At 40.8% G+C, this 17190-nt stretch overlaps 1 protein-coding gene across 1 annotated transcript; it reads left to right on the top strand.

Moving 5' to 3' along the window:
* The first annotated feature begins 49 nt into the window (after nt 1-49).
* Nucleotides 50-15427, top strand: LOC116377067 (plasma membrane calcium-transporting ATPase 3-like). The gene is made up of 11 exons (XM_031838607.1): nt 50-1090; nt 3825-4082; nt 4712-4837; nt 5804-5929; nt 8106-8147; nt 8271-8435; nt 9071-9142; nt 9291-9433; nt 12195-12327; nt 13971-14080; nt 14270-15427. Exons 1-11 carry the CDS (start codon nt 916-918, stop codon nt 14462-14464), a joined length of 1545 nt encoding a protein of 514 aa, XP_031694467.1. The 5' UTR covers nt 50-915; the 3' UTR covers nt 14465-15427.
* The last annotated feature ends 1763 nt before the right edge of the window (nt 15428-17190 follow it).

Raw genomic sequence — 17190 nt, 5'->3', positions numbered from 1 at the left:
GAAGGAGGATACAGCTCACTACGATTACTCAGCATAAGGCCTGTTGTCTCTCTCTCTTTCTCTCTCGTTGAGAAACCCTGTTGAGCATCATATTGCTACACATCTCTTTGGCAACGCTGGGAGCCACACATGAGTCCCTGCAGCAAGCACTCTGGACTGGGATATCTCCGAACACACACGGGCAAACGGACGCAAAAATAGTCACCGATCTTGGCCAACCACAGTATACAAATTGCCATTCCCCCTCTCCCCAACAGCCAATCAAAAAAAGAAGGAAAAAAAGAAAGCTCTGCTCCAAACCTATCACACTGGAGGAATGACATCACCTGTTGCTAGGCAGAAACCTGTTAGAGACAGGAAGCCTGGACCTGATATCATGGTCACCATGGAAACTGAATTACTTAGGGGTGAGGTTGAAGGGGAGAGATCTGAATGTGTTGTGGATAGGGAAAGATTGTCTCGTAGGTTTGGGCTTTTTTGGGGTGATTCTTCATGTGTGTCTCAGCATGTCCTAGTGATAAGCTACTATATAAAGGCAAATCAATGTCGAGCAGAGATATTTTGCGCGGAGTAATGTAAAAGTGCTCGCAAAAGCAACATACGCAAAAGCAAATCAAACAGCGCGGCTGTTTGATTTGCACATGCGGGACCTCTACACATGATGGTGAACCTAACCCATTCAAAGGTCACTGATTCACAAAATTCTTCTTGAATTGTGAATTTGTCAGTGTGTGTGCAGATATGTTTTGTTTGTATCCCTCTTGGCATGTGAATTTTGCTTGATTTTTTTTAATAGTAATAAATTAGCTAACATCTCAGGCTTCTGTATTTCCCTCCTCTTTTTTTTCTCTCTCTCTCTCTCTCTGTCCCATCCTCCTTCTCCATCTCTCAGGCCTCAGTGGGGATCCGGCAGACATGGAGCGTCGGTACCAAACGTTTGGCCAAAACTTCATCCCGCCGAAGAAGCCCAAGACCTTCCTGGAACTTGTGTGGGAGGCCTTACAGGACGTCACACTCATCATCCTGGAGGCCGCCGCCATCATCTCGCTCGGCCTCTCTTTCTACCAGCCTCCCGGAAAGGATAGCGAATGTGAGGGCAGGGGCAGAGAGGGCTGGGGAGGATGATTTGGGAGGGTGTGAGAGGACAAGGGGGAGTAAGAGCAATAGAAGGGGAGAGACATAGACAGGTAACAAAGAAGATGAGTCAGCATACAGTATCACCCTATAGTATCCTGGTTAAAGAGGGGACCAGGAACGAGACAGGGAGGAAGCTACGGTTATAGGAAGAGAAGACAAGTTTGGCTCTTCATAGAGCATGGTGAGAGATAAAATAAAGGGACAAGGACGAAACTATCAGTAAATCAAGCTTATGTATCGGTAACGTATAGTCGAGGAGAGAGACATAGATTTACCCTCCACAAAAGAGAGCAAAATCCATGCAAATCCAATCTGCTGGTTCAGACCATAAGATGCTGTTGAAAAAGCCTAGTAAGTGGACCTTGAGTTGAAGGTGGAGTCAGTGATTCTGGAGAAAGATGTGAACTCAACAAACCAATACCCCCCTCCAGATACACCGTCCCGCTCACTCCCAATGCCTTTCTCTTTATACGTCCATGTCCTTTCCCCTGTCCTGTGTACGAGCACGTTGCTGATTGGCTGGAATGGTGGTGTGTTACCCAATAATGGAGCTCGGGCCGTGTAAAAACTCAGAACGGACAGCTAGCAGGCCGTGAGGAGATATTCACTAGATTTCACAAAATGTGTGTTTCATTGGAATCACAGACTGCACCTTCAAGATAACTTGGTCCAAAAATGTACTTTATTACTCAAGAGTCATAAAATCAGCAAACTGATTCAGTGATGTCAGTTACACAGCAACATATATCTAAAATGTTGCTAATATTAGCCTCTTATGCTACAGGTTATGCCAGACCAAATATTGGGATAATATACAGTTATAAAACTCAACAATAGCACAAGTAAAGAAGAGTTAAGTAAGTATAGCAGCAAACCCCCAGAGTTTATTGAATTGATCAACACTTCATGGGTAAAGTATTTACGGTATAGTGGGAAGGGTGTCATGCCATTGTTCTGAAGGCCGATTGCTCCCAGCAACAAACAGAGGCACATAAAGAATGACCTCATGGTCCTTCGTGGTTGCAATATTTTCTTTCAAATATGGCGAAGGCTTTACTCACCCTACTCTGGCTCTGATTGGCTTACCCTGATATTCTCACCCTAACCAATCTTGCTTTTCATGCGTAAACCTAACAATGCAAACAATGGAGGCAACAAGTACTAGCCAATCAGAGGCGGAGTGGGGCGGGTCATGCCTTCACCATAGTAGCAAATATTTGGTTAGGTCCAATGACATCATTCTGCATAATGATTAGCCATGTGCCTCTGTTTGTTGCAGGGAGAGTGTGTACATTCCGAGCAGTTAGCTTTGTTTTCAGGATAAAGGGCTGTTGGACAAATGGGACACTTTTTGGACTATTGTTGTTTCGGAATAATGGGCTGTTGGAACAATGGACAGTCCCCATGGGACAAATGTTGAGGGAGGTACACATCACTTGGTTACAGAAAATAACCAAGTTTTACCAAAGCATATGAGTCAGCTGGGCTCACATAGCATTCTTATGCTGACCTGACACTTATATGCTGCTGCTATATGAACAGAATATAACCTCAATCTCAAATGAGAGACAATTCAAAGAGAACAGTCTATAGCACCATAGCAAACCCACATTGCATGAGGAAAAGAAACTAACAAGTTATGGCATTTGTAGAAGTCTTATGAATAATGTATTAGCTCCAGTAAATTACCAGATGTAATGAAACAACTGTCAACTGAAATTTCGAAATCAAACAGCTTTCAGCAAAAAATCCTTAAGTATGATTCTTATCTCACTTAAGATGGTGTTAATAAATCAACAACATGAACAAAGTTCATGTTGTTGATAGATCAGAAATATCTTCAATGATCTTGAAGATCTAATCATCTTTATTGGTCTCATGGTTAGAATATGGAAATACACAAAAGCTGAAGGAATACAAAGCAAAAGGGATTGCCAAATGGTTGCCATTAGCTGTCTGGGTGGGTTTACCACAGTAAGAGGTCATGGTAGAGAGGAAGTGGGCTCAGTGAACAGAAGGACACTGCGGCTCTGTCGGAAACCTCACAGTGCGCCCTAGATAACAGCAGCACATCCAAACTATCCTCACAGTCATTTCATGAGGTAGAGGTAATCATTTGTAGTCATGCACTGTTTGTCACTGTTTTAAACATTTGAATAGTAGTAAATGATATGATGACTGTAGTCAAATGCAGCCACTTGTAAAGAGCCACTGCAGTCTTAAACCTCAACCATATTGTTTGTCAGACTCAGAATGAGCTTTATTGGCCATGTATGCGTATGCATACAAGGAATTTGACTCCAGCTTTTCCGTTGCTCTCAACGTTCATGCACAGAAATAGGCAAATAAACCAAAAACAAGGACAAGAGCAGAGATAAGCATAAACATTTAACTACCAAAGAGAGCGCAGTGCCGAGGCCGCCATCCGCGGCGCCATCTTGTCTTAGCTTATAACTAAATGTCTTCCCGAGATTTTGATGTCAGTCAGTTTTTTTTTTTACCATTTATTTAAATTTGGATCACAGATTGCTTTCCATCTTACATTTGATAACCAAACTATCCATACCACCAATCTGCTGGTTCTTCAGGTGGGTTAAATACCATCTGATTCAGTTGTGATATCATGTCTCTGGCTGTGTGAACCACAGTATATGTAACCAACCTTCCCTCTGTTCCCCACTGCCCAGCTTGTGGAGAATTGTCGGGGTCCGCAGAGGATGAAGGCGAGGGTGACACCGGCTGGATTGAGGGTGCGGCCATCCTGCTTTCTGTTGTGTGTGTCGTCCTGGTGACGGCGTTTAACGACTGGTCCAAAGAGAAGCAGTTCCGGGGCCTACAGAGTCGGATTGAACAAGAACAGAAGTTCACTGTGGTGCGTAAAGGAAATGTCATCCAGATCCCTGTGGCTGACATGGTGGTGGGGGACATGGCTCAGGTCAAATACGGTAAGGAACCGTCACAAACGCTTATTGTATAAAAGAGCAGCTACAAATATTTTCACTGTTGATTAACCAATTTATTTCTAATGAATTGATTAATTGTACACCCTATATAATATCTAAAGAAATAAAAGATGAAGCTACAAGAAGCAAAACTGATGCATTGGAATTTGAAACCCCTCCTCATTGGAGCACTCTTCTCACCTTTGACTAAATTGATAAAACTGGGGTTCGCCTGCAGGCGGAGGACAAAAATGATTAATCTGCTCTTTTTCAACAGGACATTTGTGTTTTGTACAGTCAAACAAACGAGACATAATGTGGCAATTAGTTTGGAGGTACTGGTAGTTGGAATTTGAACCTTTAGTCAGAGTCAGGCAAGTTGTTTGGACCTGCTTCCAGACTGTATGCTAAGCTAGTCACATCCTGGCTGTAAGCAGCTTTATATTTAGCGCACAGACATAAAAGTGGTATTGCCCTTCTCATCTAACCTTCAGCAAAAGCCCATTTCCTACCGTGTTGATTACTTAATGTCCACAAGAGATGCATAAATGTCCCTGTTGACTTGTCCCAAATCAAATAGTACATAAACTACAAGGTGAATCAAACACTGATCTGTGCTGGTCTGTGTTCAGGGGACCTGCTGCCAGCTGATGGTATCTTGGTCCAAGGGAACGATCTGAAGATAGATGAGAGCTCTCTTACAGGAGAGTCTGACCACGTAACCAAGTCTGTGGATAAGGACCCCATGCTGCTCTCAGGTTTGTATTCACAGTTTTGATTCTCGGTGGACATGCCTGACAAAAGGCTATGATGCAGGGAGATTCAATTTACAAATAGTGAGATTAATATAAAGTGCATGCTGGTTAAGACAGGGTACGAAGATTTTTATGTAAATTGGACTAATTGAAGTCTATGAATGTCACTGATCTCATCAACCTTATTTCCAGCCACAGAAACCAGCTATTTTCAGTGAACTTGGTAAACTTGCCTACCACCAAACAGCAGGCAGACCAAGTTAGCGACCACCTGGTGAACCAAGTGGAGCATTTAGCCAGGAGTGAATATTTGAATTCAATTCATAAGGTGGCCAGAGCCACTGCTCCAAAAATCATTCTAAAGTTACTCTGTGTCTGCTGGATGTGTAAGTAAGCATCTTTATAAGGGGATAATATGTTGGTGTAGTGTGTACTTTCACAAGTGTCCCAAAATATATTCACTCAAGTTTAAAACTGAAATGAATAAAATAAAAGGAGGAACCTATTGTAAGCATCTCTGTGTTTCCTATTGATTTGACTTTAGACAAAAAGCATTGTATGGCAGACGATGAACTTTAAGACAACCAGGTTTGGCTTGCTTTTCTGTCAATACCAAAATAACTCAACTAGAGAAGCCTTCTACAAAACTATTTGACCAAACTCCTTATTGTCTGACCCACTTGTCAGAACTATGCGTTGGGTGCACTCCAAAGGGCTTTATCCTTTTTCAAATGAGCTTTTTCTTTTGCCGAAATGATGATGTATCGTGTTGAGCTGAGCTCAAAGTGTGAGAGCAGCTCAGGTCATCTATCAATGTTGCGCATGAACAAAACCGAACAAAGAACCTTGCTAAAAATTTGCAATATCACAAGTTGTTGTTTCATTTCTGTAACCACTTGGGGTTGCCACTTTGCAAGCACCACTGATTTCTTATTTGACTCTACACCAGTAATATATTTGGACTTTAAGGTACTCATGTGATGGAGGGCTCCGGAAGGATGCTGGTGACAGCTGTAGGTGTCAACTCACAGACGGGCATCATCTTCACCCTACTGGGTGCTGGAGAAATAGAGGAAGAAGGGAAGGACAAGAAAGGTATGTGAAAGAGACAAACCAGTAGAGACACAGAAAATGTACCACATTTTTTGGGGCTCTAATGAGAGAAAGACAGAGATGTTTTTGTTGAAGACATGCTGCACCTTTTCAATAGTTTTATTTACTCATACAACAAAATGAACAGACTAGTTAGTAAGATATCAGAAGCAAAAATGGTTTTGCTCTTGAAATATACCAACTAGAGGAAGTAAACAGATGCTTACAAAACCCAGGAAAGAAGACAGTCTTTCTCTTAAATGTCCACCATCTCTGTGGTTGAATACCTCAAACTGCTCTCAGTTAGTTATTAGTTAATTTATACTCACACACATGGATCGATTACTGAATGGGCCACCAGGCACAGGCACAGGTGTCCCTGAATGTATGGGCCTCAGAACCTCTGTTTGAAGTAACTGTTAATATTTATTTTTGGAAATTCAACCAAATGACTACAGAGGGGCTCAAAACGACCACAAAGACACGTAAAGTAACTACAAAAAGGTGTGAAATGACTATAAAGAGACTCTAAATAACCACAAAGACACGCAAAACAACTACAAAGAGATGTGAAATGACTACAGGGAGGCTCAAAACGACCACAAAGACACGTAAAGTAACTACAAAGGGTTTGAAATGACTACAAAAAGACTAAACGACCAGAAACACACTCAAAGCAACTACAATTTTACATTGTGCCCAGGGGCCCATTGTCTCATAATCCGTCCATGTACACATATCACAGCCTGTGTGTGTGTAGAATTAATTGGGTGCCTAACTGATTTCAGATAAGAGCTTCAACAGGAAACACACCAGTTTAACCTCATCGATAATTTAGCCCACATCCTCTTCATCCCTCTTGTTCTCTCTGCTTATCCATTTTTCTCTATTTCTCTCACTTGGTCTCTTGTTTACCCTACCGCTGTGCCCTCTTTCACTTTCCTATCCTTCCGTTTGCTCTCCCCTGTTTTTCCTTCCCTCCCCTAATCTGAGAGAGAGAGAGAGCATGCAGATTGAATCAATTATTGAAAGAGCAGGGGAGCGCGAGGGAGCCAGTAAGATTCAGGGAAGAGTGTTGGTTGGTCGGTCAATGCATGCAGCATTAGTCTGTGCTCAACTTTGTTTTGGAAGGGCCCTGCAGTCAGAGCAGAGCTGATGACAACAACAGAGGCTACATATACTTTCAGAAGCACTTAAGGTTAATATCATTACCAGTGCACTCATCCATGTCTCTACCACTGCACTTCTCACTCGTGCATGGGAATGTGTGTAGTATTGTTGGCATCTTGAAAAGGAGAAAACATGTACAGCATCCTACAATGCAGAAATGGACAGCAACGATATAGCTGATGATGCTTATTTTATGAAAGAAATGTACTCTTATTGCTTGTTTTCCAAAGTGTTAGTTGCACACTAGGATGTTTCACGCTCAGTGCAGCAGCCTCTGTGGGCTACATCATTCAGACAGTCATTTACTGGAGCTAATACATTATTCATAAGACTTCTACAAATGCCATAACGTGTTAGTTTCTTTTCCTCATGCAATGTGGGTTTGCTATGGTGCTATAGACTGTTCTCTTTGAATTGTCTCTCATTTGAGATTGAGGTTATATTCTGTTAATTTTTGCCATTCTATACAGTCATCTACAAGCATTCTGCTAGAACAGTAGTGCCTACAAACACATTCACTACTTGAGTTTTTTATTCTTCCTTCCCTCTTTGCTCTCTTTTGTTTTCCCTTTTTGCCAAATCCTCTCACGTGCCCCAAAACCTTCCTCCCTCACACATTCCCCTAACAGAGGACAGTACTCAGTTGCTCATCTCTACAGATGCCAGTTTCAGCACAGTCACCAATGGTATGTGAGCACAAAGTTGTCTGCCTGCCCCGATCCTTTCCTCAGCCAATGAATGGACCCCAGCACACAGTGCAGTGAAAGTGACCTATGATGGGCTTACACATATGAAATATGTCTCTCGGTCTCTTGACCCAGTGTATGAAGATGTGTGAACCTGTATTATTCTTCCCTTTAGTGTTTTGTGCTTTTCTGTCTCTGGAAGTGTGTCTTTGGCTGTCCTAAAATATGAAATATGAACAGTTTTTTCAGCATATGAATATGCACACGTGAACACTTGTCTTTCTATGTATCCATGTGTCTAAATCAGTCTCCCTTTCTCTCAGGAAAACAACCTGATGGAGCTGTGGAGAACAATCAGAACAAAGGTAAAGGCTCATGACATGTGCATGTGTGTGTGTAAAGCTTGGTTTGGATGTAGGATGAGCTTACTTCATCTGCAGGTACGGTACTGAAGAGAGTGTATATGTTTTTTTTTATATGTGTTTCAGCCAAGAAGCAGGACGGGGGTGTTGCCATGGAGATGCAACCCCTAAAAAGTGCAGAGGGAGGGGAGGTAGAGGACAGAGAGAAGAAGAAGACCAGCGTTCCGAAGAAAGAGAAGAGTGTGTTGCAGGGCAAGCTCACCAAACTAGCTGTTCAAATTGGCAAAGCAGGTAAAGAACCCTGTGTTCCACAACCTTTAAGCAGTCGTTAGAGAACTATCTACACTAAAAACATGTAGAGTCGATTCTGTCCCACAGAGCTACTGGGGCAATGACATATAGCAATGAGCTCTCTGAATATGAGAAATGAATTGTGGGAGTTGTGTGAAACTTTGCACATAAGGTGGGAAGCTTGATACTTAGAATGATGTGCTGCTCAATAACAGACATGTAAAAGATGATATTCTCACGTGCTATAAACTGATGGAATGTGAAGCACTGAGTGGCTCTTCATTCACCAGGCATGCATCACTTCAGACCCAAAATCAAACGTAGATATTAGGGCTCTTAGTCTGTTAGTCAACCAAGATTTCTTTAATCAATTAGTCATTTTTCATCCCGAATAACTCATTTCCAAACACATATGAGCACATCTTTGGTAAACACAAGATTTAAAGTGCTGCTCTTGTGTGACTCTTTGTAGAGAAACTCAGTTTTACAGATCTGTCGATTAAATCAAAAATCCATTAGTTGACATAATCGTATGAGAGTTAGTCGACTCCGAATGTCTTTGGTTGAGCTCAGCCCTAATAGATATTGAATAAAGTCTGAGTGACTGATTCCCTTCTTTGAATCTCCCCCCACAGGTTTGGTGATGTCGGCCATCACCGTCATCATCCTAGTGCTGTTCTTCGTCATCAACACGTTTGTCGTTGAAGGTCTGTGTGTAAACAACGTGCCGAAAAGACACACGTACTATCCCAGAATGCACCTCTTTCACTTCCTGGCACATTTTAAAGTCTCGATACTTCCCACTCTGCTGAGTTGGACTGACTCTCAATATATAGTATGGTGTGTGTGTTGCAGGTCACACGTGGATGGCAGAGTGCACTCCGGTCTACGTCCAGTATTTTGTCAAGTTCTTCATCATCGGAGTCACTGTGCTGGTGGTGGCTGTCCCAGAAGGCTTACCTCTCGCTGTCACCATCTCTCTGGCTTACTCTGTCAAGGTAGACCCACCCATCCACTTTACTGAATGCTTAGCGAATGGAAATGCAGTTTAACGACTGTAACTGTGCATAGAGACCCCACCGGAGACAACCAGGTGAAGGAGTGCATGGTCCCCTCGCCTTTCAAAAGCCTACTTTTACTCTCCTCACTTTTACAGTCTCAGTATGATTTGCTCACTAAAATCTCTCTAAGCTCTGCCTCATGACTTGGTCAAAATCCAGATGATGGAAGAGAGGAGATGAAACAAATTTTGATGCTGCTGTTCTGAGTTGTCTTCAATTATTGCCGTGCATTATTAGCAATAAGCTTTATGAGCAGCAGTGAGAGATATGGGCTTTTTTTGCTCCTAGCTTCCCCTCTACACACAGGGCTACATTCTCTATGATCGCTGAAGGTTGTTGGGGTTCAATGCAGCCCAAGAGGAAAAGCTGCAAACACTGCTCAGAGCTATAAAGGCCTCCTTCTCCCCCTCATTTGCATGATTTTAAGGATTGCAAAAATATTAAAAGGATAGGTCAGTACATTTGTATATTATTTTAATGGCCATTTTTGTCTTTAATTGACAGAGGACAGTATAGAAATGGGGGAGAGAGAGAGAGAGGGTATGACATGCAACAAAGGTCCCAAAGCTGGATTAGAACCCAGGACGTTGTAGTTACATAGGACTAAGGCTGTGCAATATGGACACAATCTTCTATCCAAATATAGGTTGTTTCATATCTTGATAACTATATATATCACGATGTAGACTGTTTTCTGGTAATTCAATAAGTAAGTAGTCAATATGAAATTACCACATGGTAGAGCGTATTTTCGTATACTCCTGTGTGAACCAAATACTTGACAAATTCAAAGTAGGGAGTGCTTTCTCATTAACTAAGAACTTAGGTGCAAAATGAATATAACACTTTCAAGTGAAATCATAGAGGAACAAATAAATATATATTTCAGCTATAGACTGAGTATATTTACAGAGTAATCACATTGAGACATGAGTTTGATTTAACTATACTGGGGTATTCTCAAAAACAGAATTCTCATCACTATACTCTTTTGAGAAATTTAAGTCAGTATGTGCTTGTTATTATCAATTTAGTTGACATAATTGTATATCACGATATCTCGATATATGATTCCATTACAATATGATTCCATTGAATGCCTATATGGGACTGTGTAATGGCCACAATCTGGCGACATGAATGTATGATGATATGGGGGTTAGGGTTCAATACATTGTGTTACTGTAAGTAAGGCGAGATATTTGTTTTTTTAAACCTGACTGTAGGATCACTGTCAGAGTATAAAGACCACATGACCATATGCAAAACATCTGAGCAAAAAAAAAAGATAATTTTCGTTTATGCAGTGGGATCTGCATTTGCATACATCACAGTCAATGTGTGTCCAACATCATAGCACTACTTTTGGCAATCTGAGCCGCTGTCTGCCACGAATCTTTGCTTGTAAACTATTAATTAAAATCAATACATTGTTTTTGAGAATCAATACAGTTTCACAAAACATAATATCGTGATACTCAAGTGCATGGATATTTTCTCACACCCCTACGGATATATGGCATGTGCTATAACCACTCGGCTGCCAAGGCGCTCCATAAAGCCCATTTTTGGGAGGGGATTGATACCTCTCTCATGTCTGTCCATTAAATATGAAGCTGCAACCATAAACCTGTTAGCTTAGCGTAGCATAAAGACTGGAAACAGGCTTAAACAGCTTGTTTTTCTCAGTCCAAAGTTGACAAAATGCACGTACCAGTAGGGTTTGAAGCTCAGAATGTAACACTGTATGTCTTGTTTGTTTAACAAAGACTTAAACTTGTAAAATTGGCAATTATTGTTTTTGATTGTTTTTTGGTTTTGAGGTGGATTATGTGCCAGACTATTCCTAGTTTCTGATAATTACAGTAATGTCACCTGCTGGAAATGAAAGCATGGATCAATTTCTCTAAGTCTTGACTGAACATGAGTCATCTGATTCTTGCTCTGTTTTTAAGATGGTGGCATTGATTTGCTATAATTTCATGTCGTGTCTGTTAAAGTTGAACCCTGAGTCCTAGATTGCCCCTGATTTCGGACTTGGTATTTGGTCGTCAGATGCATGAATGCTATTTCTCTTGTGATGTGTACATATTTGCCTGCATTTAGCCGAAAAAAAGTTCAGGGACATCCAATCATTTGTTCAGTGTCCTTGCAAAGACAATCTATGGAACTGTAGAGGCTTGGTGACAGAAAAGGGTGCATTTGGGTTTTGTCTAAATAATTATGATAGTTGATGTTATTGTTTGTATGATGTGTAAATGTTAATAAGAAGAGGACCAATGATTGAGCCTTGAGGAGCTCCACACATCATGTTTCTAAACTAATATCATTCAGATCCACAATCAGAGTGTGTAGCTAATTTCAGCAAAGTTACTGTATAAAGTTGTGTATGAATCCACTTGAAAACGGTAATTCATCAATGTGTTATTATTATGTAATTGGCCTGCTGCTCTATTTCAGCATACATTAATTACCATTCTTTACACACACCAAGTTATATGCACTGCTCAAAATTATGTTGGATGATAATATCCCTGAATTATCACAGTTAGAATTCACCATGCCTCCCTCTCTCCTTCCACCCCTCAATCCATTTCTCTCTACCTCTGTATTTCTGCCCTCCCTCAATCCATCATCATTCCTTCCCACCACACCCTTCCATCCATCCCTCTGCTCTCCATCACTATCTCACTTGTAGAAAATGATGAAGGACAACAACCTTGTACGCCACCTGGATGCATGCGAGACCATGGGCAACGCCACGGCCATCTGCTCCGACAAGACCGGCACCCTCACCACCAACCGCATGACTGTGGTGCAGACTCACATAGGTGAGTGAAAAGCAAATATTCATAAATAATAATAGATTATTATAAATGAATTCATATCACCAAGCACGTCTTTATTGATGATCTGTTTTGCCTATGGTTCCCTCGAATGAAAACACAAGGCAATGCTCAGATTGTATAAATGTTGAGAAATAGGATTACATTTTGAAAAACATCCTCCCTGCTTAGATGACTCAGAAGTCTTTGAATAGATCAGTGTTTCCCAACATGAGTGCTGTTGTGGCACCCTAGTGCGCCTTTAGGAATAGGGAAGAGGTGCTGCAAGATTTGTTAATTACATTCTTTTTTTACCGTATATTTTAAAGTTTCACCACACAAACAACATACATTCCTATAAGATGTTTAGCTCAGAGAAACCCTCAACGCTCTCTCATTCAATCAAACAAGTGATTTGACTTATTTTGACTTGGCTTTTTGAAAATGTATACTAGTTTTAGTCAAATTTAGATATTTGATTTTTATTAGTTTTAGTCCCTGTGGAAACTGTAAACCTGTAGGCATTTTAGTCTAGTTTTCAACAATGTAAAGTTTGTCTAATTTTGATCCTGGTTCCAGACGTTGTCACTGTCGCAGTGACACAACAGACTGAGTCTCAGTCAATTTAATCTCCAAACTGTGTGTCGTTCCTTGCAACTACCTGTTCTCTAGCCAATCATTCAGAAGCTGGTTTCACTCACTTACTCACTAAAATACCGTTCAAAGTCTGGGTTTAGCTTGAGAGGAGAAGCTTTTGTGGTTTGTCCCAGCTGAACTCTTGGTGGATTGTACATGAATTTAGAACATAAACCAATCTGTAGTATATTATAGAAATAATATAGCATTGCTTCCTTTGTTATTTGTAAATAAAGTCCTTATAAAAAGATATGCGTTGGTGGGGATGGGCATGAGGATGCCATGAAAAATATCCCTTTGAATTGTGCTGTGCTTTAGTCCAAATGTGATATTTTACCTGACAGACCTGAGCAGTGGGGGAATTGTCATCATGTGTACTTGATTGGTTTTGTTCATACTTGATTGGAAAACAGTTCTTTAGCTCAAATACAGACTATTGCCTATAGAATTCCTCAAGAAACCTTTCTTGGCCCAGTTGTATTATTTTATGTTCACACTCAGTAATGTGACAATATTAATTACAAATTTAGAAACCCTTCAATTTGTATCCATCAAGCCTAAGCTGAGACGGCCCAGATGACATCACCAATTTATCACAATTCATTTTTTAGACTTGTCAAAGCTCCTCCTAAGTCACAGAGGACGTTATGCAACTGTTTACACAGTCTCAGTAGTACTCCCCAAGATTCATGACAAGTAAAAAGTAAAGTAAAGTGGAGTGCCCCTTTGATATGCTGTCACTAATGCTGTCATCTAACTGCATAACTATGTTCTTCGTGTATCCCCAGTACCTTTTCCTTGGCCAATAGGCCGTAATATTGCATCCCTAACTCACCATTAAAACCAATAAAAACTCAATTTCATTTTGATAGCAGAAAAGCAGTTTATCTATTGCGAGATATTTCCATTTTCAGGTCACAACTGGGTGAATAAATGTGCAAATCCAATGAGCGTAGGCTGAGTGTACAGAGATTATAATTGATGTGTATTAATGTTAGATTGTTGTTGCCCAGGTGATGTGCACCACCGTGTGGTCCCGGACCCTGGACAGATAAACCCCCGGACACTGGATCTATTAGTCAATGCTATCGCTATCAACAGCGCCTACACCTCCAAGATCTTAGTGAGTCATGCACAGACAGAGATACCACTCTTCTGGCTTTATCTCTTCAGTAGTCCTGCCTTTTTTTAATGTCATCCTCTTTCGTTTCCTCTTGCCTCATCCATCTCTTGTCTCCTTTTCTGTCTCCCTTCCCGACCGTCTCATGGCTAATCTAACACTCAAACTGGATTCAACCTGTCTCTGTATCAGCCGCCTGATGTGGAGGGGGGTCTGGCTAAGCAGGTGGGCAACAAGACAGAGTGTGGCCTGCTGGGATTTGTATTAGACCTGCAGCGGGACTACGCCCCTGTCAGAGAGCAGATCCCTGAGGAGAGACTGTACAAGGTAGGGAACCATGCACCGCATCCACCATCACTAGTTACAGTTAAGATTAATATATATTGATATTTGATATACATCCTGCATACATATTTCCCAAAAATTTGATGAATAGATAAACAAAATGCAATAGAAGAATTGTACATCAAGCCTCTACATATTTTGCAATGTGCCAATATTACACATTTGATATTACAGTTTGAAGGTCAAGTGGTAGCTTGACCAATCCTAAGAACTGGTCCGTGGTGGGTAGAGTAGACAAAAATGTACTCAAGTAAAAGTACTGTTACTTTGCAAGAAAGCACTTAAGTAAAAGAAAAAGTAGTCATCAGAAAAACTACTTGAGTAAGAGTACAAAAGTATTTACTTAATTAAAAAAAAGATGCGCCTGCAGCGTACTGTCTTTCCTCCCCCGAGTCTTTTGTTTGATGTGGAAATGTATATAAAGTTAAAGAATTCAACATTCACTGTATTTAAATGTATTACTGATGAAATTACATGTCATCATTTATTGATTAGATAACCTGCCACTTATACACCAGACAATATTCTGTATCTCTCAAGTGAGATCACTAAATATGACATTAGTATTATACTTTATAATTAACCAATAAGTAAAAGAAAATTACATTCTTTGCTTGTGGTCTCCTGTATTATATTATAATTCGGCAAATAAATCAGTAAATCATGTGCATAGTAGACGGTGTCTGTGATGTCAGAAAGTAAATATAAAGAGTGTCAACATGTTGCACTGTCCTAAAACTTTGGTCCTTCTAATGTAGATGTCCTACGTCCCATCCCCGGTCCGGTCTAGAGACAATAAGATGAGAGAAATGGACAAATCAGTCTCTTGTCTTTGTGAAAATGTCTCATATCCAGTGGCGGGCCGTGCATTTTATACCTGGGCCTTCACTGCTGTCCTGCAGCTGAAATACCACCTTCTAACCACATTATGGCACCACCGCTATTAATCATTTTTAAGGCTGTAACTATGTACATCTTCGTATTAAACCTTTCAGTACAAGTCGTTTGAATAATGCAAGAGCATTTACAAAATGCAAAAGCCTAAATTCAGGAAATATAATGTTCTCAGCTGGTCTGGCTGTGGGATCCGCCATCACTCCTTAATGACAAGCCACAACCCAAAGAGACTATCATAAGATTTTACTTTCACAACTTGAACGTTGAACTTACTGCTCTGCAATGTCTTTCCTCGTCTCAGTCTCCTCTGTCATGGTGCATCTCACTCAGTCAGAATGCCCATATTTGATTGGCTGAGCTGCATCACGTGATGTGATTCACTACCCATCAGCCTCTGCTGGCTGTTAAGTTTCGTTTCACGATAGTCACGTGCTCGCCCACTGACCAATCACAGCACACTCTGCACCTCACGGCAAAGCTACACATGGACACTGAGCGGCATGTAATGCTGACGTCATTACAGGCCGGCGCACAGGCTCTGATAGTCAAAGAATACGCCCAACATGTCAAACTAAAGATCTGATTGGTTGAACACTATGACAATCAACAATATCGTCTCCATTTACTTTAATCTGCACTGGATGCACCTGAGACTCTGCAGGCCTGGGTCTCTGTTCTTACCTAGAGACACAGAGGTGAAATCTGATTGGATAAAAGCTCTACTTAAAACAAGCTGCACTGGAAGCAGAGCAACTGAGGAAGACAGTAGCTGTGCAATGAGAAAATAAGATAATGGGAAAAATATTTTTATAAATTACAATACATGTAGTGTATTTAAGAAAAATTATCAAATAGCTATAACTTTGTCATTCTGTTTAGGCCAGCAGAGAAGGCCTTGCTGGCCGTGACGGCCCGCCACTGCTTATATCAGATGACTTATTCAGGCTAATCATGAGATAATGACCTATTAAATACAGGTGTGTTAAAGTCTTCACTTTGACCTGAGGAAGACTATCTGTGGTTGAAACACATCTGTTCTGTTTTGTCCAAGTGAAATAAAAGCACTTCGTCTTTTTCTTTTTTTCTGTGTGCATGATTTGGTGTCTACTTTTCTGTCTCTCTTCATCAGACTACACAAAGCATGGCTAGTTAAATCCACACTGTTCCAATATTTACATGACAACAGAAATCAGGGGTAGTTGCAGTTTTGAAGCATGATATACTGTGTGCATATGTTATTAAACCTAGCAGCATTAACACAACAGACACACTCGCTGTCAGCACGGTCCCCTGATGTACTGACCAGGGTTCACAACCACAGCTGACCACCTGCCTCTTAACCAAATCATGAAATGCATAAAATAATAAAGAAATAAAAGTAGCGAGATTAATGTATTCAAATGTAAAATGTAAAAATCTATTCAAGTAAGGGTAGAAATTATGCTGCATTAAAACTACTCTGACAAGTACAATTTACTCCAAAAAGTTACGTGAGTACATGTAATGGAGTAAATGTAACTCGTTACTAACAACCTCTGGTACTAGTTACTCTTGCTAGGTCAGACAAGCTTGGCAAAAAGAAACAGAAGAAAGAAAGATCTGGGCACCATGAATATCTGCACCAAAGAGTGTTTTTTTGTATCAAAAAAGTTCCTGCTTAACCCACATAGGCTCTTACAGGGGTTTATAATGCAACAGCAATGGCATTGATTAGACAAACAAGTGTGAGCTGCCTGGTGCTTGCAGATCACAGTGGATCAAGCGGGTACATCATCCAACACTCAGAACTGGGTTTCTAGTCAGGGCCATGTCCGTCTGCCTCTACTTTGACCATTCTGAATGAGACGTCTCTCTCTCTCTCTCTCTCTCTC

The sequence above is a fragment of the Anarrhichthys ocellatus genome, unplaced genomic scaffold (genome assembly GCF_004355925.1).
Source record: "Anarrhichthys ocellatus isolate YVR2014 unplaced genomic scaffold, GSC_Weel_1.0 scaffold853, whole genome shotgun sequence".
NCBI classification, from domain to species: Eukaryota; Metazoa; Chordata; class Actinopteri; order Perciformes; family Anarhichadidae; genus Anarrhichthys; species Anarrhichthys ocellatus.
The sequence above is the reverse complement of the archived record's forward strand: the minus strand, read 5'-3'. Positions and strand labels throughout refer to the sequence as shown.